This window comes from Condylostylus longicornis, unplaced genomic scaffold (genome assembly GCF_029603195.1).
Source record: "Condylostylus longicornis isolate FDR11 unplaced genomic scaffold, ASM2960319v2 ptg000047l, whole genome shotgun sequence".
Taxonomy (NCBI): Eukaryota; Metazoa; Arthropoda; class Insecta; order Diptera; family Dolichopodidae; genus Condylostylus; species Condylostylus longicornis.
The window spans coordinates 117,116-140,334 of NW_026578016.1; the positions used below are offsets into that span (position 1 = coordinate 117,116).

At 26.1% G+C, this 23,219-nt stretch overlaps 5 protein-coding genes across 6 annotated transcripts; all 5 read right to left on the minus strand.

The window, feature by feature from the left end:
• Positions 1–3,038: 3,038 nt before the first annotated feature.
• On the minus strand, positions 3,039–10,076 carry LOC129610709 (glutamate receptor ionotropic, kainate 2-like). The gene is made up of 15 exons (XM_055523369.1): positions 9,713–10,076; positions 9,490–9,636; positions 8,148–8,210; positions 7,018–7,221; positions 6,742–6,950; positions 6,554–6,673; positions 6,290–6,484; positions 5,927–6,186; positions 5,676–5,865; positions 5,385–5,608; positions 5,144–5,281; positions 4,869–5,067; positions 3,691–3,922; positions 3,370–3,626; positions 3,039–3,264 (listed from the first exon to the last, which is right to left on the minus strand). The coding sequence occupies exons 1-15, from the start codon at positions 9,804–9,806 to the stop codon at positions 3,088–3,090; spliced, it is 2,709 nt and encodes a 902-aa protein (XP_055379344.1). The 5' UTR covers positions 9,807–10,076; the 3' UTR covers positions 3,039–3,087.
• A 1,019-nt stretch (positions 10,077–11,095) lies between these two features.
• LOC129610715 (glutamate receptor ionotropic, kainate 2-like) lies at positions 11,096–12,600 on the minus strand. 2 transcript variants are annotated; one of them, XM_055523376.1, is made up of 4 exons: positions 12,210–12,600; positions 11,649–11,880; positions 11,308–11,561; positions 11,096–11,247 (listed from the first exon to the last, which is right to left on the minus strand). In XM_055523376.1, the coding sequence occupies exons 1-4, from the start codon at positions 12,357–12,359 to the stop codon at positions 11,098–11,100; spliced, it is 786 nt and encodes a 261-aa protein (XP_055379351.1). In that variant the 5' UTR covers positions 12,360–12,600; the 3' UTR covers positions 11,096–11,097. The 2 variants fall into 2 exon arrangements, with proteins under 2 accessions (XP_055379351.1, XP_055379350.1); XM_055523375.1 differs by having other exon boundaries at positions 11,096–11,250.
• LOC129610710 (glutamate receptor 3-like) lies at positions 12,506–14,208 on the minus strand. Its single transcript, XM_055523370.1, has 7 exons — positions 14,155–14,208; positions 13,958–14,086; positions 13,579–13,770; positions 13,246–13,472; positions 12,992–13,181; positions 12,695–12,918; positions 12,506–12,632 (listed from the first exon to the last, which is right to left on the minus strand). The coding sequence occupies exons 1-7, from the start codon at positions 14,206–14,208 to the stop codon at positions 12,506–12,508; spliced, it is 1,143 nt and encodes a 380-aa protein (XP_055379345.1).
• LOC129610716 (glutamate receptor ionotropic, kainate 2-like) lies at positions 14,166–15,325 on the minus strand. Its single transcript, XM_055523377.1, has 4 exons — positions 15,189–15,325; positions 14,986–15,126; positions 14,835–14,897; positions 14,166–14,626 (listed from the first exon to the last, which is right to left on the minus strand). Exons 1-4 carry the CDS (start codon positions 15,265–15,267, stop codon positions 14,406–14,408), a joined length of 504 nt encoding a protein of 167 aa, XP_055379352.1. The 5' UTR covers positions 15,268–15,325; the 3' UTR covers positions 14,166–14,405.
• A 446-nt stretch (positions 15,326–15,771) lies between these two features.
• Positions 15,772–20,662, minus strand: LOC129610712 (glutamate receptor ionotropic, kainate 2-like). The gene is made up of 15 exons (XM_055523371.1): positions 20,456–20,662; positions 20,209–20,355; positions 19,425–19,487; positions 18,986–19,189; positions 18,541–18,752; positions 18,369–18,488; positions 18,128–18,310; positions 17,801–18,063; positions 17,535–17,724; positions 17,240–17,463; positions 17,007–17,144; positions 16,745–16,943; positions 16,451–16,682; positions 16,135–16,391; positions 15,772–16,065 (listed from the first exon to the last, which is right to left on the minus strand). The coding sequence occupies exons 1-15, from the start codon at positions 20,538–20,540 to the stop codon at positions 15,868–15,870; spliced, it is 2,715 nt and encodes a 904-aa protein (XP_055379346.1). The 5' UTR covers positions 20,541–20,662; the 3' UTR covers positions 15,772–15,867.
• Positions 20,663–23,219: the final 2,557 nt, after the last annotated feature.

Sequence of the window (23,219 nt, forward strand, 5' to 3'; positions counted from 1 at the left end):
ATACGGGTATCACAATGTTACACATGGCTAAATCGACTCTGAATTCGACGCTGTTCAAAAAACATACACTTGGTTCTATATCTCAGACGATTATTTCTTAGCATTGCAAATCTTAAGATAAATTTAGTATAACCTTCTAACATACGCTCGTACGAGGCTGTGTGAAGTAAGGTGCAAATAAGGCACCTTACTTCACACATTAAATATAAATATGTAAGGCTTTTCAAAAAACTAAAAATGAACATATTTAAAAAAATATCTTCACCTTATGTTATAAAAAGAACGCAGGCTAAAAATGGCTTTCTTAGAACATTTCTTGCTTTTTCATATTAAACAATTCTTAATTTTTATGAAATTATGAACAAACAAATAAAATATTTAAAAAATTTTTGAATTCTTGTAAAATGATTGAAATAGTTTTGATTTAAATAAATGATTTGGAGTCTGAGATTTAATATTCTTCATAACAGAACAAAGAATAAGTCATTGAATTCACGACACACTCAAGCATCTTATCGTAAAATAAAACAAAAACTTTTTTTTTATATTTTTTTTTTGCAAAATATTTTCATTTCAATTATTTTCATTCTATTTGGTTTTTGTCTAAAAATAAAAACTTTTCTTAAGTTAAATACTTAAAGGCACTTGAGACCAATCTATTTTTTCCCCATTGGTCATTTCAATTATATTTAAAGAAAACTTATAAGGATACCATCGAAAACAACAACAATAACAACAAAAAAATATCTAACGCATAAAAATTAAACGCTAAACTCTCCAAAAAATCTATTTAAAGTTTTAGTTTTGGATTTTCTTTTGTTTTATATAAAAAAAACTCCTTCAACAAGCAGTCAGAAAAGTCTAGGCAACTATAAGATAGCAATTATATAAAGATTATTGAACTTTGAATTTTGTAAAAATTTCTTGAAACTAAATTCGTACATGAAAGTTGAAACAGACGATAAGATAGTATTTTATTTCCATTGAAATATTTTCAGTTTAAATTTTTTTCCATTTAAGCGCTTGCTAGCAAATTGAGACAATGAGCTTAATGCGACAGGAAGTTTGAATTCGACAGGAACCCTTACAACGTAGATAAAGGTTTTATGAAAAAATTCTTAATATTAAAACTACAAAGTTCAAAGCTTGGTATTTGACAAATCTATTTTTGAGAATTATGTTTCAAACCACCCCATATAAGTATAATATTTGACCGCTCTCAAAAGATTGTATATGTCAATAATTGCGTAATAATTAAATACGGTTTCCGTGCGCCGAAGGCACTGAATTAAATTATGGTAACCAAAATCAGCTCAATATCCTTTTGAGTTGAGAGAATTTTGAAAAATAATTATATTTGGTTCCAGTTCTCTGCATCTATATTACAAACAAAATTATTAATACCACATGTCTTGTAAATTAATTAAGTTACGAATTTAAGAAATAAGCTAAAAAAAAATCTATAAAGATCTTGCATTTTGTGAAAAGTGAATTCACTACTTTCTTTTATTACTGTGCTAAATGCGAACTTAAATAAAGTGAATTTCTGCTTTTTTTTCTACATTTTTTATTTGCTTTGGATTTCTTTTCACTTTACTTTTATTACACTTTTTATTCTTAGCATTAAAAATTTTTTGTCTTTTAAAACTATTTGCACTAGAAAAAGGTCTCTATTTTTTTTTTCTTCTTTTTCTTTTTCATCCAGCGTATTTTGAAAGATTTTATGGATTAAGTTTTCTTTCGCAACGAAAAAAATATCTAAAGTATTACAAGAATGAATTTGTAAGCACTCTTTAAGAATAAAGGAGCACCAAACTTTTAAACTTTATCGCCTTTATTTTATAATTTTTCCCTTAAAATATGGAAAATTGTAATATTAATATTGTCAAAAGTATAAAAGTGATTATTAATTTAAATTTTTAATATGTGAGGTAGTTTTAATTACTGTCATTTATAGTTTATTTTATAGCTAGCAGTTTTACTTCATTTTACAGCGTCATTGCGCCTAGATTTACTCCTTTAAACTTCATTGAATAAGAGCGACTTAATAGCTTACAATTACGTATATATTTATTTCATGCCATTGTCCGAATTAAGGATAAAGCATTAGGACAAAACCCGTAAATGCAATACGCTGTCGAATATTTTTGATAGATTTTTGGTACAATAAGTTCTACATTTTTTCATTATTGAATACACGTCAAATACCTTTCAACCAGAAATGTCAAATACCTCTTAATATCATGGTAAATGAGAGTAAACTTTTAAATCATGTCGACACATAGTTCAAAGAGAACTCCACCATTATGGAGATACGTTAGCCCTACAATGTTCAATCGACCATTCCAATAAATCATTAGACCCTTTTTTCATTCCGCTAGTTGGCTCTCTGTCTTTATCAAAATTAAGTGTAGAATTTTCAAGAACTTTTGTTTTTCTATCTCTTACCATAAAATAAAAAGAACGCGAATTTCTTTCGAATTTTTTTCTTTTCATTTTTTTTTCGTAAGAAAATTTGAAATCATCCACATTATTACCACAAAGCTAAAATAAACCTGGCGCTATTTGAGTTGGTTGAAAAAAGAAATAGTTTGGATTTTACAAAAAAAAAAAAAAAAACGAAAATTATAAATTTTATTTTAAACGTTGCAAAAACGAAAACTATAAATTGATGAAAAAATAGTAAAAATCGATCAAGAGAAGATGGTGAATTTGAGGGAAACGCGTTTAAAATACAATTTGAAATTTTCTCATAAAAAATAGAATTATTATTTCCCAAGAGTCCATAGCTTTTATAAACCACAGCATTGTGTAAGAATTTTTACATTTTAAATTGAAAGAACTTTGTTTTTTGTGCACTCATTAAGAAGGCATTCAGTAGCACTTTTGATGATTTTAAGATACTATAGGTAATTTTTGAGGGTATTTAATCATAGTTCCTCAAATAGAGCAAATATTTATGATTTTTCTATTTTCTTTTTATGATCTAATTTATTTTGTAAATTAACAAAAAAAAATATTATTATTAAAAACAAGATCTAGTAACAGTTTCGAATATTCCCCAAAATCACCAAAATTTCAATAAAATTATTCTTTAACTGGAAATATGTTAACATTTTGCATTTGACTTTGTGATCTTGATCTTGAAGATCGTCTTGATTGTGAATAATATGATATTGTTTCATTTGTTCGAACCGGTTTTTTATTAATCCAAAATTTCAGTGCAAAACCTATTTCTTCCTTTAATGCTTCCAATGGTGTTATCTTAAATTGAAGAAAAATTTTTATTGAATATGAAACAATATAATAAAATTTTAATTTTATTTAAAAAATATGACCAATCTGTTTTTAATAAAAGCTTATACTTACTTTCTCTTCTACAGCAACTTGTTGTACATTCCATAGAAATTCAAATATTCCTATAACATAAGCTGTAAAAAGACCAGCTCCAAGAACTAAGAATACGCCACCAACATTATCAATACCCAATTCATTATTGGAATCAGTTTCAAATTTTTCGCAAGTTACATTGTGTCCTTTCCACCATTTCTTTTTTAAAGCAAATAATTCTCCTTTTTCACTTAATTTCAGTATAGCAACACTCAAATTAGAACGATAGTCAGAACCTTTTTGCAAAAAAAAAAAAAAACAAAATTATTTACAAAAATAATAATGAATCTTAAAAATTACCTAAAGGTACTGCAAGACCATAATGTTTTTCACCAATAACACCACCTATTGATTGAACTTCACAATTCCTCTCTGTTATATATTCTAAGCCAGTAGTTTCCATTAAAAATGCATATAATCCTTTACTTTTTTTAACTCTTTCTAATCCTTCATTATTATCGGCTGTAAAAACTGTTGGTTTAGCTTGTACCATTTTATTCCATGCACGACGATAAACTGAATCATTTGATTCCTTAATTTATCAAGGAAATATATTTTTTTTATATTTATATACATACATTGTTTAAATTAAAATTTAAATTAATTAATAGAATTGAAATTGAAAAATATTAGAATGACATTTATTTGCGGATAAATTTCTGTACCACTAACGTGAATTTTTCTTTTGTTCTTCTAATTAATTTAAGCGAAATTTTGTTTATGTTGCATAAGAAAGCTAGACCTCAATCTACTTAATGCAATGGCAACATTAAATCCATTATTAATTTTAAAATATCCTATGGTTTTATATTATATCAAATTCCTCTTAAGATATTGTGTAGCTATGCTTATAGATCTACCCAAAACACATAATACATAATCCACAATCAAATAAAATACCAAATTGTATACATGTTATTTTCTATGACACGCCTTGATATAAGCATTATGACAACCTTTTCTCTTTTAACCCAAAAATGGATTATACCATCCACAATCTTATATCATTTCTCAATTTATTTTTCTTGTTGTTATCAGAAATATTTTTAATTAGCAAATAACATGTGTTAGAAAATTTTATTCTTTTAAATGTCCTTTTCATTCAATTTTACTCCCCATTTAAACTTCAAACCCTCTAAAGTAATTGGAAATCATACTGTCCTAAAATATGTCTTCCTTTTCTCAGCTAAATAAATTAAGAAAAAGCAATAAGCTTAAGTGACCAAATGAGTTACGTTTCCAGAAAATTGATATTAAAATCAAATAAAACAGAAACCCTTACTTTGTTACTGAATGGTGACGAAATTTTGTATATTTTTGAAAAAATGGAAATAGAGACAAAATTATTAAAGCGGGATAGATGAAAATTACATTATATGAATATAACGATAGCCACTCGGTAGGTAAAAAAGCAAGTACAGAATGAGAATGTCTTTATAAACTTTCATGCAGCTTGTCAGTTTCTTTTAGATCTTTACCTTAAAGAATGTAGATGTGCTGCCGCCATTAACAGTACCAAAACTAATTTTATTCTGTTCAGCTAAATCATTAATTGATTCAATTGAACTCTGTTGTCTTGATGATGTTAAAAAAGCAGCTAAATTAGCAGTATAAGAATTCAACATCATAAGAGCAAAAAACCACCATAAAGCGCTAACTATTCTCAATGGCCCAGTTCTAAAAAAGGAAAATTATTACAAAATAGTTCTCTCTTAATAAATTAATTGAATGAAATATTATCGCATCAAATTACCTTGGTAAAATATCACAACCTTGACCCATAAGTGATCCCATTACTAACCATGTTGTATTTGTAATACACCATTTATTTTCTAATTCTTCAGGATTAGGATTACACGGATGTGGATTTTCATATTCGTCGGCAGCAATTCTAAAATATTCAAAGAGAAAATATTTATAAAATGTTATTATCATCGAACTGTTATGAAACACCTAGAATTTTTATAATACAGATTTAATTTTGTTAGATATACCTTGCCAGTAGGAAGAGTAAAATTGAAATTATCAGATACGCTGTTGCCATATATATCCACACCTCTAATGCAAATGGTTTCAAAAATGAAAATAAATCTGGATCTGGAGGAGGTTCCTTATAATACAAAATGCTAATACCCAATTGCATATATGGTACAGTAAAATCAACTGCTTGTCGTCTTTCATGTGTTATGGTTAAATCACATATTCCAATGTCAGCTTTCTATCAGTATATTGATTTCATATACAATATGAAAAGTTACCAGAAATTTAATTTCATTTTATCTTACATGATCTACTAATTCCCTAATGATACCATTCCATTCCCCAGTAGTATGATCTAATTTACCCCATTGATTGTCGGGTGCAATTTCAATAGTATAATCAAAATCAAGTTGTTGTGACAATTTATGTATTAAATCAACTGAATATCCTTCATATCTTTGATTACCTGTTAAAATTTCACCTTCTTTTGCTTTCCTAAAAATGAGAAACAGAAAATTTGAAATCAACTCTTAACATTTAAAAAAATAATTTAAACCTTTCCATCAAATAAGGTGTACCGAGACGACCAGAAACTTTAAAAAGTCTTCTGTCTTGTTCAATTTCAACATCGCTTTCTACATTTTGTACACTTTTTGGTGCACTTTTAAATGGTTCAATAACACCGTCTGATCTCCATGTGGCTAATGAAATTTGTCTTAATGGTCGAAAAATATCTAAACTGAAACCAGTTCTTTCTCCGAATTCACTAAATTTTATATCTTTTGTAATAAAGACATCTTCTTCATCATCATCTGCCTACAAGATTATTTAATTCAATTGTTTTTCTTTTATTTTGTTTAGAAAAGCTGTAAGTTTCTTAACAATTTTGCTTAGCGAAATAAAGAGTTATGCAAAATACCATTTGAACTTTTTTCATTGTATCTATAATATTTGGCCCGTACGTCCATGAATAACCTTTTTGATTTTCTCGATAATTTTCGCAACGTACTCTTGGTTCTGTAAAACGAACTTGGTAATATCGACTTAAATATTGTATAGCATTTGAAAATAGTTGAACAGCATCAAATAGCACAACTCCAGTTAATGTTTGTTCCTAAAATTAAAATGATTTCCATTAATAATTTAATCATTACAGAAATTTCTTCAGAGAAAATTATATTACTTCCGGTAATGCTGCTCCTTCATTAACACTTATTTTTAATGCAGTCACATTGACACGCATTGCTGTAGCAAATTGTTTTAAATCAACTGTATGAGTATCTAAATTTGTTAATAATATAGCCTACCAAAACAAAAGAAAATCAGATTCAGATTCAGAGTCAATTTTGGGTATAATTTTAATTTTCTTACAATAAATCCTTCAGTAACATTAAAATCTTTTGCACTTCTTATCACATCTTCAAGTACTTCAGCACTACAATCAACAACAATACGATTTATTTGATTATGTTTAATACCTTTCCATATTGTTCCATATTCATCTGATTCCAATTTATATTTTGTTATACCAGATTTATGTGATGGTAATAATTCTAAAACATCTTGAAATCGAATAAGGGCTAACAAATGAGAGAATTTTTTTTACAATATTATTACAAAAGTAACCGATATCATCAATGTTATTACCAATGTCATCTTGATAAATTAAGGAAAATTGTCTCCATCCAAAATTTAATAAAATATCACTATATGCTTTTGATAGAGCTTGAAGGCTAGGATACATATTTATTGTCATTTTATGAAAACTTTTTTCCGCAAAAGTTCCATCATGATTCCAATCAAATTTAATATGTGGTATTCCAGCATAATTGCAAACGGACTCAACAATATCTAGAAACAAAAATATGTAAGAGATTATTTCAGTCTTTTTTTCACTATATTAAAATTGCACACATTCTTAATAAATTACCAGCTATTTCATTTGATTTGAACAACTCAAAATATAGGCAATGTGTTTTGAACGATGTTCTTTATATTAAACTTATTTAAAATACCAGTCAAATATTGTTTACATAATTTCCAAATAAAAAACCGTCAACCCATTGCTTAAATAGTTGCTCAATGAAAGGGCGGTCAGGAAAATACTGACGAAAATCAATTACAACTTACTATTTAGAGCATTCGAAAAACAAGCAATTTTCGACAATTAAATAAAAGCTATTACAGAATCCGGCTCAGTTTTTATAGCTTCAAGTGACTAGTTCGAAATAAATTTGACAAGATATATTTTTTATATTTTCTGCCTTAATAATCGTTTTTATTCCAAAAGAACAGAACAGATGCTTTCTTTCATTATTAAACACGTCATATTTTCTCATTAATAAATTAGAAATTTTAAACTATTCAAATGCTTAAAGAATTACCGCACTGTTTATAAATCACAAAATTTTATAAATGACACAAAAATAAAAACGTTCAAAAAAAAAAAATTAGTAAAAAAATAAAATAATTACTAATGGAAAATCCCTTACAAATAATAATAAACAATAAGAGATTCTTTAAAAAATTTCATCTGAACTATGAAAATAAATTTAAAGAAAATACACGCTTGCCAAAGCTATAGAAACAAAATGTCAAACAAAATAAATGAAAGTGGCACACTTTTTTTTACGTTTTTAAAAGCACATTTTTTTCCATGTTTACTTTGTCTTTTTTTTTTTGTACAAACATTTTAATATTTTTCCTGTCTTTTTTTTTCTACTCTCTAATAAATATTTTTTTTTTGATTATAATTTTCTTAATAGAGGAGAACTTACCACTTGACGCCTTTGAACTTGGTCCAAAAATAGCCATTGTTCCGTTTGAAAGTAAATCGCAAACTTTTCAAAATGCAAAAACCAACAACAATAAAATTGAAAAGAAAAAAAATGTTATGAATAATATTTTGAATAGTTTTTTTTTTTATTTAAATAAAACTAAATAATAATGACGTCATTTTGAAAATATTTCAGAGAAAAATTTTCTCAATACACATTTACATATGTACATAGAAGTTTTTTGAAAAACTTAGAAATTTTAATTTTTTTAATATAACAATAATTTTTTTAGCACATTTAAGATAAAAATTTAAAAAATAAAAATGTGCTTACTAATTATTTTTTATCCGGTTTTCGTGACAATTTCGGACTGGAAAACAAATCCATCTTAGGTGAATCAATTTAAACAAACACCGTAATTTTATAATGTTCGTTTAAGTTTATTTTAATTTTTAAAATTTGGAGAATGTTGTATCATACGTGAATAGGAGTTATGCAAAGATTTCCTCACAAATTATATTTGAAGAATATATTTTTGCTCTAAGAATCATTATAATTCCAATCTGATCTCAAATTTTAATAAATTTGATATTCTTAATTGCAAAAATCAACGTTTGGGAGAATATCATAAATTTTTTCATAAATTATTCAATATTATTTTAATCCTACACTTTCGTTAGAAAATGACACAAATTAATGCTGAACAATGAAAAATTTTGAAAATTACATTTTCTCATTTTTACACAAGCAATGACTCATTATTATTGTTTTTGTCACTCTTACTCTAAAATTATGATTTCATTATGATTAATACGTTCCCTGTCCGCTGAACCACATATGGTTCACGAAACGTGCGCTTGATAAGCACTGATACGTTTCTGAGCCATATGTGCGTCAGGGGGTATATGAAACTTCTAAAGCAAATTATTCGACTGGACGTAACGGAACTGTACAGTTTCTGCACTGAACGTGCTATCCTATGACTACAAAAAAACAAATTATTTAAAAAACCCTGTTGAACTTGTTGGTCAATTTTGCATTTTTGTATTGGGACAGGGAACGTGTTAACCTGTTAAACGATTAGTTTTTCAGCTAACATTACTGTTAACAGCTAACATTAACAGCTAAATTTACTGTGGTAAATTAATTTCAAGCGAAGACGCGTATTTACGAAATTTTATTAACAGAGAATTTTTCGTTTTTTGCTTAATTTTAAATTTTATAGCAAATGAAATTTTCTTTTTCGACATGACGCACATATATATGACATTAATTAAAAAATGAACTTTTAAAATTGACGCATATATACGACATAATCTCTTAACAGGTTAATAATACTTACCTAATCTTTCTAATAATATACTATCATCAGCTGGAGCATATCTTATAACCGGTACCAATCTTGTTTCATAAAATTTTCTATTACTGGCACTTATTGATAAACTGAATACTTGTTCTAAATCATCTTCACCAGGAAAAAATATTGCACCTTTTTGATTTTTTTTTTTAAATTAAATATTAAAAATTATTAAAATTATTAAAAAATGAAATTATTTCAAATTTACCAATTTTAATAACCGTATACGAATAACTACTATTTATAAATAAATTTATTAATAAAATAAATAGAGAAATTTTTTCGAAATTTGGATATTTCATTTTTAGAAATTTTTTAATATTTTTATTATTGTTCTTAATATTTTTATTTTAATTAAGTTTCGACCTAGTTAAAAACTTTCATTTTTGCTTTTTTTTTTCTATTTTTTTTTTTAAATATATTTTGAAAAAAAAAATTATTTAATAATTCCGAAAAACAAAATGTTTTCGTTTTGTTTCAGTTTGCTGCCAAATTGATCTTCACAGTAATGGAGTAATGGAACGACTGTGAGAGAATTTTTTTCGAAAAAATTTTCTTCTCACTAAAGTGAAATTGTACTTTTCGTTTCATTTGGTATGAACGACGAACGCATAGTTTAATACTAATGAGAATGTAGGAAAAGTTATTTTTGAAATTGGAAAATTCAATAAAAAAAAAAAATTTTCCTCGAATTTGTTTTTATTTTAATTTAAATTACACGAGAAAAAAATGTTTATTTTTTTTTTATTTTCATTGAGAGAAAATTTTTGTGTTTTTAAAATTAAATGTTTTCAATTTTTTATATTATGTACACAGTTGTATATAATAATAATGTGTTTGTTAAAAAAATAAAAAAGTAAATAAGGAAAATTTTCATATTTGGGAAAAACTTTGTGAAAATCTCTTATAATAAAGTTAAATTTTTTGAAATTTGGTACATTTTGTATTTAAAATATTTCATCAAGTTGTTTTTCCAAAGGATTAAAAAATAATTATGCGAACAAGTAAAGCAAATAAGTACAGTGCAGCAACCAATATAAATTGCAGCATTAAAATGAAATTTCTCGAAATTAACTGCTATACATGCTATACAAATTGCTTTTTCATGAAATTTTAATAAAAAGAGTGCACAAGAAATCGAATGAGCCCAATTAACTAAATCTAGTATTTTCCTCAAAAAATTTCCTGTTTACAGGTAGATTTCTACAAGGCGAAGAAAAATGTTTTTTCCCGTGAAAGTTGACATTTTTTGTCCTAAATCTTGATACAATATGTAAAATTAAATGATACTGTTTGAAAGATTTTATCCAAAATTTCTTGTTCTACCGTCGTTTAATGAAAACTTATTTCATAGCCTGTGGGCTGTGAACAAACTCTAAACTTGGCGAATTAACATCACACATACGCAGATACTTCGTGTGAATTCAGCAAATAAAATTAACATTATCTCGTTCTTCCGAATTTCGTGTTAATGAAATATCTATAATCCGATAAAATTTGAATACTCTACTGAAAATAAAAGAAATTAATTAATATTTTTTTTTAATTTATTTAATTTAATTCCAAGATATTTATTGTGATCGTATTTTTTTTTCATAATTCTTCAGTAATGAAATGAGCCTCTGCATCACATTGATTTGGAGCTTCTGTTATATTATTTTCATTCTCGGTAATCGTCTTCTTTTTTATCCAAATTTTTACGAAAAAACTTAATTCTTGCTTAAAAACTTCACAAAATGTAAGCTGCTTGAAAACGCATAAAAAATTGTAATATTCAGAAATTATTCTAGCCTTAACTATTACCTTTCTTTTTGAAGCACTCCGTTTGACACCATATAAAAATTCACATATACCTATAACGTATGCACAGAGCATACCAATCCAAAGTACAAAAAATGCACTACTAAGATCATTTAGTTTTAGTTCCATAAAAGATTTATGTACAGTTCTTGGACAAATGTCTTGATTACTCCACCATTTTTGTTTTAGTTTCATTAAAACTCCCTCTTCCTTTAATTTTAATATTGCTCTATTCAAGCTTGAACGATAGTAAGACCCTATTTGCAAAATAAAAATTATTTAATAAATAATATATAAATATGTATACATATATGTGTATAATATGCCAGATCAATATTATCTACCTTTCGGTATTGCAAATGCGAAATGCTTCTCGCCAAGTATTTCACCAAATTGTCTCAAATTACAATTTTTTCCCAAAGTATATTCTAAACTAGGTGTTTCCATAAGTAAGGCATACAATCCTTTACTTTTTTCAACTCTTTCTATTCCCTCTGAATAACTTTTTACAAATGAATTTGGTTCAGCTTGTATCATTTTTTGCCAAGCAAGCTGATAAATTGGATCATCTGATTTCTAAAATACGAATGTAATTTTATTTTTAAGTTTAAAAAAATGATTAAATTTATAACTTGCTTCTGTTAAAATTAAGCACTCAAATAAAAAAAAAAATTAAAATAGTTAATTGGGTTAATGAGAAATGAGCCTTAAAATTTTTATATAAATCTAAGAATTTGCAGCCTTAAACTAATTGCATTTTACAGCATTTTGTACGAATTTTGCAAGTACAATTAATATATTGTATGGTCTAACCAAATATTCGTCTGACTAAAGATTTGATAACCCAAAACTACACAATTTAATGCTAATTCTTTACTCTCAAATGCTTTATTCAAAAACCTTACCTTAAAAAATGCTGATGTAGATCCGCCACCAACTGCACCAAAAACAACTTTATTTTGTTGAAATAAATCCGCCATTGACCCCAAAGGCATCGGTTGCCTTGATATTTTCAAATAATTAAATAAATTAGCTGTATAAAAACAAAATATCATAAGGACAAAAAACCTCCATACGGTACTGACCAATCTTAAAGGCCCAGTTCTGCAAATAAAAAATGAAGAAATTCCCAACCAAAAAAATGAACAAGTCCATTTAGAAGAAACAAAATGACTGTAAGTACAAATATATTCTATTACTATTACCTTGGTAAACAATTAGTTTTTTGAATCATAAATGATTTAATTGTTACCCAAGCAACATCCCTTACTTTCCAAATAGAATTTGAATTAGACTTCAAAAAATCTTCATACCTACTAATAGCAATTCTGAAATTTTTATTAGATTTAATTAGAAATCTAGTAAAACATTATTGGAAATAAAAACTAACCTTATAAGTAATATTAAAATTGTCAAAGTTGCTAAATATGCTGCTATCATGAAATACCAAACTTCTAGATTGAATGGTTGTAAAAATGAAAATAATTTTGGAACTGGTTGTGGATCATTATAAATTAAAGCACTTATTCCCAACTGCATGTATGGTATGGTGAAATCAATAGCTTCATATCTTTTGCTTGTTACTGTTAAATCAGCCATTCCTATATCTGCTTTCTAATTTAATATTTAAATAGAGAAAAATTTAGTTCAATTATACTAAAATTGTAATTTTTTCTTTTTTATTTACGCCATCAACTATCTCTCCAATGATTCCATTCCATTCGTTCCTTTTGAAATCAAAAGATCCATAATAGTTATCACTCGCAATATAAATTGAATAATTAAATTTCATTTGTTTTGATAATACATAAATTAAATCACATAAGAAACCTTCATATCTCTCATTACCATATAAAACATCCCCACTTTCTGCAATTCTAAATTGAAGAAATTAAATTTAATAAAAAAAAATGCTGGTGCGAAAACATTAAAAGTTCTTACTTTTCAGTTAAATAAGGAGCAGTTAATCGGCTCACAATTCTAAAATGCGGTTTACCAATACTAAATTCCTTTTCATTGTTCTTATGAAAATCTACAATTCCATCAGAGTTCCAAGTAGCTACCTTAACTTGGGTTTTAAGTTCATAAATTTCAACTACAAATCCGATTCTTTCACCAGTATCATCAAATTTAATGTCTTTTGTTGAAAAGATTTGGTTTTTTTCTTTCTACAAAGATCGTAAATCAATATTTTTCAAATTGGAAATTATATTTTACTTATTTCCTAACAAATATAGAAAATAATTTTTATTATTATAGAAAAAAATTAATTACCACAGGAATATTTTTCATTGTCTCTAGTAATTTCTCACCGAAATTCCATGGAATGGCCTCTGAATTATCTTCGTCCATATTACAAAATGATCTTGGCTCCGTTGAATTAAACTCATTTGATTTCTCTAAATGTAACAATGCACTACCAAGTAGCCAAACTGCGTCGAACAATATTTTAGATTTAAGTGTTTGCTGAAAACAATATTACCAAAATTTTTAAAATATTCTTTTAAAATGTTAAAGAAAGCGTTTTTCAAAAATTTAGATCTGAAAATTAAAAGCACTACATTTCACATATACATGAAATTTTGCAAAGCTTTTCAGTTCGAATTTCTAGAATAAATTTTCAAAAAAACGCCTATATTTTCATAGAAGTTACATGTTTCTGTAATTGGACTAAATTTTCATTAACTCCAAATTTAAAAGCATTGATATTTACTTCAGTTGGCAAAATAAATTGTTTTGGAATATCTTCTTTACGTATATTAAAATTGGTTAATAATATTTCCTTTAAAAAATTATAATTAATCAATTTTTAATGAAGCATATTTTTGTGATTCCAATAAATTATCTTACTGTTCCTTTGATGACACCATAATCTTTAGCTCTGTTCAATATTTCTAATGTCATATTTAAATTAGAATCTAAAATTATTCTTTTTATACTATTATACTTTATATCCTTCCAAATATTTTCCATATTTGCTGGATCAGCTTTGTACAATTTTATACCAGTGTTAGAAACTGGAAACATTTCCAGAACATATTGAAATCTGTCAAGATCTGAATAAATAGTTTTTAGTTTTCAGCTTTTAAACTTAACTTTTCTTAAATAACATTACCAACATCATTTTGATAAATCAAAGCAAATTTCTTCCATTTCATATGACCTAAGATGTCAGTGTAAACTTTTGAAATAGTTTTTATACTGGGATAAATATTTATTATCATATCATTGGTATTTTTCTTCGGCGAATCATCAATATTGTACGAATCGAATTTAATATAAGGTACCCCAGATAAGTTACACAATGATTCAATTACCATTGCTGAAAAATAATAATAATATTTTTATCAATTTTTTATATGTAAATAAAATAACTGTATTACAATAACACTTTAGTAAGATCAACAAGAAAAAGATAAGAGTAGTTCTAAAAGTCAAAAGATCAAAAAATTTTGAATGAAACAAAACCTGAACTACTAAAATTAAAGTTTATCAAACAAATATTTCTATAATACACAAATAAATCTTACCATTGGGATTATTAGAATTAGATCCAAAAACAGCCACGGTTCCATTTGAAAATAATTCACAAGCTGTTCGTAGTATTCGAGAAAAATATTTTTTCAACAATAATTTTAAGTTCAAAATCAATTCTTTTATATAATTATGGCTATTATTTACCTAAAGAATCATTATAATTGCTTGATTCATCAATACGAATTGTTGGAACTAGTTGAATCTCGTTAGATTTTTCATTAAAATCTTCAATTATTATTTTAAACTCATTAAGTAGATCCAATTCATTAGTATCAAATATTGCACCTTTAATATTATACCCAGAAAATTATTTTAATGGCTTCGATTCAATTAGGAAATTTACATACCAATTTTTATTATTTTTTTAGAAACACCATTGTTAATTACAAAAAAAATTATTAATAAATTTAATATAAAAAAATTCATTTTTGATTTTTAATTTTAATTGCTACTAGATTTATTTTTAAAATTTCTGCTCATATCATTTTATGTTTGTGGATTAAGAGCAAAATACCGACTGAAAACTGCAAAATTAATCTTATTATTATAATTAATTTCCTTATCTGTAAAATATTTGTATGTAAAATAAGTTCACATTTTTCGCAATAGAGGCATTATAATCGGTAGAATATTCAATTGTAGAATAGAATTTTTGATTGTGTTTTGAAACAACCGAAAAACTAGTTTCTTGTTTATTTGCTCCAAATAAGCTTTCCAAAAATTTAATATACTTGTTTCAAATAAAAGTTAACTGAGGCGTGGAGATCTACCAGGCTTCTTATAGACATTTAATTAATTCCTTAATTAATTAGTATAAAAGATATTGGTAGTAAAACAGTTTTAATTATAATAAATAAAAATTAAAAGATTTAATATTTGAAAGCAACATAACATACAATTTAAATATTAATTTAATTTTGGACACAATAATGTTATGCAAACTTAGTTACATTAACTGCTATAATAAATAATGTATTATATAATATTTTCCTTCAAATAATAGATTAGAGAAATTTTGTACTGAAATCAGCTAGCAGTTGATTTACTAAGACTCTTCTTAGATTTTGATGTTTCAGCTAATGCTTTAGATGTGGCAGTAGTTTCATCAGACTCAACTGAACTATTTGAACCTGATAAACTTTCTGAATTCATTACTGGTTTTCGTTGTACCCAGAATTTAATAGCAAATGAAAATTCTTGTTTAAAAGCATCAACGGGTGTCATCTAAAATAAAAATTTTAATCAGAATTTCAATGTGTCCTCTAAAAATATTAAATGAAATATATTTTTTACCTTATTCTCAACAGCAACTTTATGAACGTGCATTAAAAACTCAAAAATACCAATTATATAAGATGTAAATAGACCACCACTTAATACAAGGAAAACACCACCAACATTTGCAAGTGTTAATTCATTATTCCCACCAGCATCAAATTTTTCACATGTTACATTATGTCCTTTCCACCATTTCTTTTTCAATGCAAACATTTCACCTTTTTCACTTAATTTTAAAATAGCTACACTTAAATTTGATCGATATTCTGCACCTGTAAGAGTTAATTAATAAAAAATCTCTATAATTTTTAGAAAAGAGTCTTTGTCTTACCAAGAGGAACAGCTATTCCATAGTGTTTTTCACCAATCTGTTCACCAATCTGCGTAACATCACAATTTCTTTCTGTTATAAACTCTAAGCTGGTTGTCTCCATTAAAAATGCATAAAGTCCTTTACTTTTTTTTATACGATCCAAACCTTCCACATTACTTTTTGTAAATACTGTAGGTTTTGCTTGAATCATTTTAGACCAAGCCAAACGATATATTGAATCATTTGATTCCTTTAAAGAAACAGATTCAGTATTTTTATCATTTAAAAACGCCATACAAATGAAATATTTACTTTGAAAAAATTAGAAGTACTACCGCCTTCTACAGTTCCAAAATGAATTTTATTCTGTTGTGCCAGGTCGTTTATTGATCCGATTGAGCTCTGTTGTCTTGAAGAAGTTAAAAAAGCAGCCAAGTTAGCTGTATAGGAATTGAGCATCATCAATGCGAAGAAATACCACAAACCATTCATAATTCTCATAGGTCCAGTTCTAATAAAAAATTGAAGCACAAATAAAACATGCTGAAAAATAATTTTTTCTATTTTTCTTTACTTTGGCAAAATATCACAACCTTGACCCATAATTGATCCCATAGTCAACCAGGTTGTATTTGTAAGACTCCATTTATTTTCTAATTCTTCTGGATTTGGATTGCATGGATGTGGATTTTCGTATTCATCTGCGGCAATTCTTTAAAGAAGATAAAATCATATGAAAAAATTACAATAACATAAAGAAAATGAGTTTTTTCTTATTTAAAAACTCAAATTAAAATACAACAATACCTCGCTAGTAAGAAAAGTAAAATCGATATTATCAAATAAGCTGTTGCCATATATACCCAAACTTCTAACGCAAAAGGTTTCAAAAATGAAAACAAATCTGGATCAGGTGGAGGTTCTTTATAATATAGAATACTAATACCCAACTGCATAAATGGTACTGTAAAATCTACAGCTTGTCGTCTTTCATGTGTTATGGTTAAATCACATATCCCGATATCTGCTTTCTAAAAGAAGAAAAATTTAAATTTTCTGGATTGAATTTTTACTTGAACACCATTAACGAAAACATTAATACCCTATCAATTAAGGCTCTTATTATACCATTCCATTCTTTAGTATTTGGATCTAAATTACCATATTTATTGTCGGGAACAACTTCGATAGTAAAATCGAAATCAAGTTGTTGAGATAATTTATAAATTAAATCAAGAGCATACCCTTCATATCTGGCATTCCCTTGCAAAATTTCACCTTCGATTAAAGATCTAGAAAAAATAAAGTAGTGTTTCTCATAGTAGCGTATTTAATATATACGGAAAAATAAATGAAAATTAGGCTTACTTTCTCTCCATTAAATATGGTTCTCCAATACGTGAAGCAACTCTGTAATGTGGTTTTGTTTCTGACGCGTCTTGAACATCTTCTGCAAATGCTTTTTTTGATTTTAGCGCTTCTAATTTACCGATTTTGCCTTCGCTAGGTTCCCACACCGCTAAGGTAATATGCCTCATTGGACGATAAATGTCAATAAAGAAATTATTTCGTTCACCAAATTCATCAAACTCCATTCCTTTACTAATAAAAGTCAATTCATCATCTTCAACCTGCACAATTAAACAAGATGTTATAGTATGACTTTTTATACAAATTTTATAATTTAAAACAAACATTTTCAGCTCTTTTCATTATGCTAACAATTTGGGGTCCCATATCCCATGGTGTTACTCTTGTCATATCACATCTAAAACGGGGCTCATAAAATTGAAGATTCTGATATCGTACAATATATTGCAAAGCATTAGCAAACAATTGCACCGCATCGTATATAATCACTGTTTTTAATCGACCCTCCTAAAAAGTAATTGAAACATTTGCAATTAACAATTGATTATTTAATTCATCATATTACCGGCACTGAATCAATATTTTCATTCATACTTAATTGAAGCGCTGTAATGTTGCCACGAATTTTAGTTACAAATTCTCTTAGGTCAACCGTAAATGTATCTAAATCTGTCAGTAAAAAACTCTAAGATGTGATGATTAATGTTAATACACATTAAATAAATAAAAAAAATTACTTTAAACTGTTCAGTCATGTTAAATTCGATTGCGCTTTCTAAAACTTTTTTAATTATATCAGGGGAGCAATCCAAAACTATTTTAGTATCTTGATCATAAAATGATTTTTTCCAAATTGTTCCAAATGGTTCACTTCGGTCAAATTTATAGGTTCTAATGCCACCTCTGTGAATTGCGTTCAGTTGGAGGACATCTTGTAGTTTTAGTAAAGCTAAAAATATAAAATTTATTAAATTTGATGTTTGGTTTAAGAAATACAACGTTGACCAACGAAAATACCATATCAAGTTTTCGTATTATCGCGATTTCATTGGAGACATTATCTCTCAAATTTTCGAGGGTAGTAAATATTTTTAATGTTACATATGAATAAAAAAAAATTAAAAATGGAAGGGAAGGGAAAGCTATAAGTCAAATTTATTTTTACATCTATTCCAAACCTACTTATATCATCCTCATAAACTATTGTAAATTGTTTCCATCCATAATTGGTCATAATATCAGCATAGGCTTTAGATATAGTTTGCATACTTGGAAAAACATTAACAGTCATTTTATGGAAACTTTTCTCTGCTAATGATGTCTCGTGACCCCAATCATATTTTAAATGAGGAATACCAGCCATATTACATATTGCCTCCACAATATCTAAAATAAAAAAATTCAAAATAAAAATAAAATACAAATAGATTAGTAAGGTTCATTGCCATTGAGAGAGAGGAAAAATATAAAGAGAGCAAAATATTTTCATTTCTCTCAAAGAGATTTTAAAGAAAAAATGTCAAGAATCTTAATTTTTTCTCAAAATATACTAAAATTATTTAAAAACAAAAAACACTTAAACATGCATCCATTAATCTTTTCAACACCTTGCTGCACTTACCACTGGACGCTTCTGAACTCGGTCCAAAAATAGCCATAGTACCACTAGATATTAGGTCGCATGCTATTTTAAACAAAAATAAACATACATTATTATACCATAAAATTTAGTTTTATGTAAATATAATAAATATAAAAATTAAAATTAGAATAATATAAAAATATAACGGCGTCAAAATAAAGGAAAAAAGTAAATATAATGAATAATGGTGCCTTCACGTAGAGCCATACGAATTATTTTAAAATTACTATAATACAATTGAAAAATTTTGAGTATTGTTAGAACAGTATTGAAAAACATAATAATGATATTATTATTATTATCGTATTTTTAAATTAAGTACGATCGAGCCTAAATGTCGCAAACTTTCCGAAATGACTCAATTCATAAAACTAAAATAATTTGAAGTTAATCTTCATTTAATTTAAAAAATTTGTAATTTCACACTTTGGCTATAACAAATCCGCCTTTTAAGGTACAAAAATTCACAATTCTATAATAAAGATGTTAACAAATGATTGAATCAAGAAACACTCAAACCGCAATTAATATTAAGTTATACATATTCTCAAGCATAATAAGTAATTTTTTTTTATATTTATAATTAATATGGCTATTTTTCCTAGCACGTATGTCGTATAATGCGTATTAAATTCACTATATAATATTATATAGAAATATGCGTAATACACACTCACGCATACGCGTGTTTTCAAATTTGTTGATATACAATGTTCATATGTGTATAAGTTACTGTTTCTATATATTTTCATTTAATACTTACTTAATTTTTCTAATATTATACTGTCATCTGCTGGTATATAACGTATAATTGGTACTATTTTCATATTATAAAATTTTCTATTACTATTACTAACTGATGTATTAAATGCTAATTCCAAATCATCTTCTCCAGGAAAAAATATTACTCCTAAAATAGACAAAAAAAAAATTAAATGTCTCTTACATTAATCAAATCAAAACAGAAAGTAAATTTTAATAAATTTATTAAAAATATAAAATATATGTACCAATTTTGATAATTTTAGGAGATGTTGAACATATTTGAATTAATAATAAAATCGGTATTAATACAACCAACCAAAATTTCGACATTTTCTTTTGAAAATCATAAAAAAAAAATAGAAAAAAAAAATTATTTTAAATGTCACATAAAGTTTATACGAAAAGAAAAAATAACAAGAAGAAAATAAATTATTCCTAAGCAGCGCAAGTCGTATAACGTTCAAATTTCGAATTCAAATGATCTTTTCTAATAAAAGGTATATGTAACACTGACGAAGAGAAATTTTCCAAATCAAACAAAAATTATTTTTTATATTTTATAGAGTAATATTGAAGCAGTACTGCCAAACTGAGCACTATTAAACAAATATTATGCCGCCATAAGTTGAATGAATGTTTTCGCCATTCTCATTGAAGAATGTTTTCTGTAACAATTACCTAAGCTTATTCTGAATAAACAAAACAATTTTCCTTGTCAAATTCAGCAAACAGCTGCGGAGCCAAATCTTTTCAATACATTTTGTACCCATTTATAAATTGAATATTTAATTTGTATTATAACAGTAAATTTAACAACACCTTTTCGAATTTTCGGTCACACATTTTCCATTGTATCCAGTTTCCTAAAAATTTAGGAAAAAAAATAGGTTTATTGTTCTTTCACCTTAACGTCGTATTCAGAAGAACTTAATTACAATTTAGACCAAATATTGTAATTTTAGAAAGCAAAAAAAAATTTTTAATTTTTTATCAACCGTAAGCCTAAATTTGGCATGATGCACTATTTTAAAAATTCCAACTTACTGGCAGCACTGCTAAGCAATAGAAAAACTCCTGTCCTTAAGGTAACCGTAAAAATAAATAAAAATATATGGGAGAATGATTATAAAATATAAAAAGTAATATGGAGATCAAAGAGATCTTGCAGAAAACTGAGAGAAAATCTTTTTTAAATCAAGAAAATGAGATAAATTTTCTGAATGAAAATTTTGTTTTTGTTTTTATTTGCGTATGATAATAATTTTCGTAAACATACAATAAAAGATTTTGCGGTAAATATTTATTGTTATGTCTGACCTATGAACTGATAGTCTGCGTTTACGTCTGGCATTTTATACTTTTCGCAATATTTTATATACATATATATCAAATAATATATAAAATATATATTTTTTTTTTTGGCAAATAAAATGTAAATGCACAAGTATAATATTTGCGGGTAAATTTAGATTTCAATACTATTTATTATTTTAATAAAAAAAGATTCAAAAAAAAAAACTCATGTATTTTTAAATTATAAAACGAAACAAAACAAAAATGTAAACAAAATAAAAATGGCGGGAAAATATTAATTAAAGTTATTAAGTAAATATAATATTAAAACAAAAAAAAATAAATTTTAAAATGAAAAAAAATTTTCCTGACTAACTATAAACAAAAATTTATTAATTTTCAAAAGTTCATTAGCAGTGTATTTGTTTTTTTCTTTTTGAAATAAAATTTATTTAGTTTAATGAGGGCTTATTGCATGATTTATTGCCAAAATAAAGAAAATAAGCAATATTATTTCAAACACCATATTCTAGAAATTTTTATATACTCGCTAATAAAATGGAAAAATTTTTAGGAATTTAATTTGAAATTGAATATTTTCTTAACAATTAAGAATGAGAACTAGTATTTTTCTTAAAGGCATTTGGAATTTTAAATTTTAAAAGACATCTTTTTTTAATGTTGAATAATATTAAAAAATACTACTTACTTTGTCCAAATTTCCTTTCCTGCCTAAAAAGATATTTAGGTTATAAGATGATTACAATCAATATATTCACTAGAGCCAGTTTCAGCTTGCATATTCATCCACATTATTAATAGTGATCGAATAACTTCCTTTAGCATCAATTACTTGGATTGTTTTCAATTTCTCGGATTCGGATGTGGTTTGGCACTATAGAACAAAATCGAAAAAAATTAACCAGACAGCATTTTCTAAATTTTTTTTTGTTGTTAGCATTTCTGGTAGTTTTTCCAAAGCAAACATTTATGCTATTTTGAAATATTATTGTTATTAAAATAATTGTAACGCTCACGTTATTTACTTTTATTTTTTCGAAAACTGAATATTTCGCAATAAGATTTGTAAACAAAATGGGCAAGTGAATAATAAACAAAATGGCAAGCGAAAGTAGCATTCGATTATACCACTTCTGCTGATGATGCAAATTTGCGATATTCAGTTTACATAATGTTAAAAGATTTAGATACGAAAATCGCTTACAGAAAGTAACACTACATGATAGGCTACCAGAATATTCTTATGGCCTTAGACATTTCAACTTCCTACAAACTTTATCAATCATATTTCAAAGGTTTAGACATAATCTTCCTCAATTCTTGTTATGCTACGTCTTGAAAAATAATAAATTTTAAATTCTACTTTAAAAGGTCACTCTAAAAAATCTATGTAAATTTTAATTTGGTAGGTATCTATAATAACTAAATTCATTAATTATGTAGTTATAGCTGCACAGTATATTATTGTATTAAATTTCATTTTTAAAATTTAAAATTTTAAAATAGAAATATAAGTTTCCTAATAAAAAAAAACATTGAACCGAAATAATTGATTAAATTTTAATTACTCTTACCACAATATTAGTATTAAAATTTTAACAAAAATATCAAATGACTAACTGGAATTTTAGTATTTTTATTAAAACGCCATTATGTTTAATTTAGAAACAATTACTCACCCATTTAACATATTAA

Excerpts from the sequence above, each read along its gene's own strand:
- LOC129610715 (XM_055523375.1), bottom strand. The coding sequence starts at position 12,359 with ATGATATTTTGTTTTTATACAGCTAATTTATTTAATTATTTGAAAATA. Across the intron at positions 11,562-11,648 it reads CGCATTTGCAATACCGAAAG|GGTCTTACTATCGTTCAAGC; the intron begins GTAGATAATATT and ends TTTTGCAAATAG. Across the intron at positions 11,251-11,307 it reads GGAGTGCTTCAAAAAGAAAG|CAGCTTACATTTTGTGAAGT; the intron begins GTAATAGTTAAG and ends TGCGTTTTCAAG.
- LOC129610710 (XM_055523370.1), bottom strand. The coding sequence starts at position 14,208 with ATGACATTAGAAATATTGAACAGAGCTAAAGATTATGGTGTCATCAAA. Across the intron at positions 14,087-14,154 it reads ATGGTGTCATCAAAGGAACA|GAAATATTATTAACCAATTT; the intron begins GTAAGATAATTT and ends AATTTTTTAAAG. Across the intron at positions 13,473-13,578 it reads CAATGAAAAATATTCCTGTG|AAAGAAAAAAACCAAATCTT; the intron begins GTAATTAATTTT and ends CGATCTTTGTAG.
- LOC129610712 (XM_055523371.1), bottom strand. The coding sequence starts at position 20,540 with ATGTCGAAATTTTGGTTGGTTGTATTAATACCGATTTTATTATTAATT. Across the intron at positions 18,064-18,127 it reads TAATGAAAAGAGCTGAAAAT|GTTGAAGATGATGAATTGAC; the intron begins GTTTGTTTTAAA and ends TTAATTGTGCAG. Across the intron at positions 17,464-17,534 it reads TAAGAGCCTTAATTGATAGG|AAAGCAGATATCGGGATATG; the intron begins GTATTAATGTTT and ends TTCTTCTTTTAG.
- LOC129610709 (XM_055523369.1), bottom strand. The coding sequence starts at position 9,806 with ATGAAATATCCAAATTTCGAAAAAATTTCTCTATTTATTTTATTAATA. Across the intron at positions 9,637-9,712 it reads GTATACGGTTATTAAAATTG|GTGCAATATTTTTTCCTGGT; the intron begins GTAAATTTGAAA and ends AAAATCAAAAAG. Across the intron at positions 6,674-6,741 it reads ATGTTACTGAAGGATTTATT|GCTATATTATTAACAAATTT; the intron begins GTAAGAAAATTA and ends TTGTTTTGGTAG.
- LOC129610716 (XM_055523377.1), bottom strand. The coding sequence starts at position 15,267 with ATGAATTTTTTTATATTAAATTTATTAATAATTTTTTTTGTAATTAAC. Across the intron at positions 14,898-14,985 it reads CAATTATAATGATTCTTTAG|CTTGTGAATTATTTTCAAAT; the intron begins GTAAATAATAGC and ends TACTACGAACAG. Across the intron at positions 14,627-14,834 it reads TAATTCTAATAATCCCAATG|CAATGGTAATTGAATCATTG; the intron begins GTAAGATTTATT and ends ATTATTTTTCAG.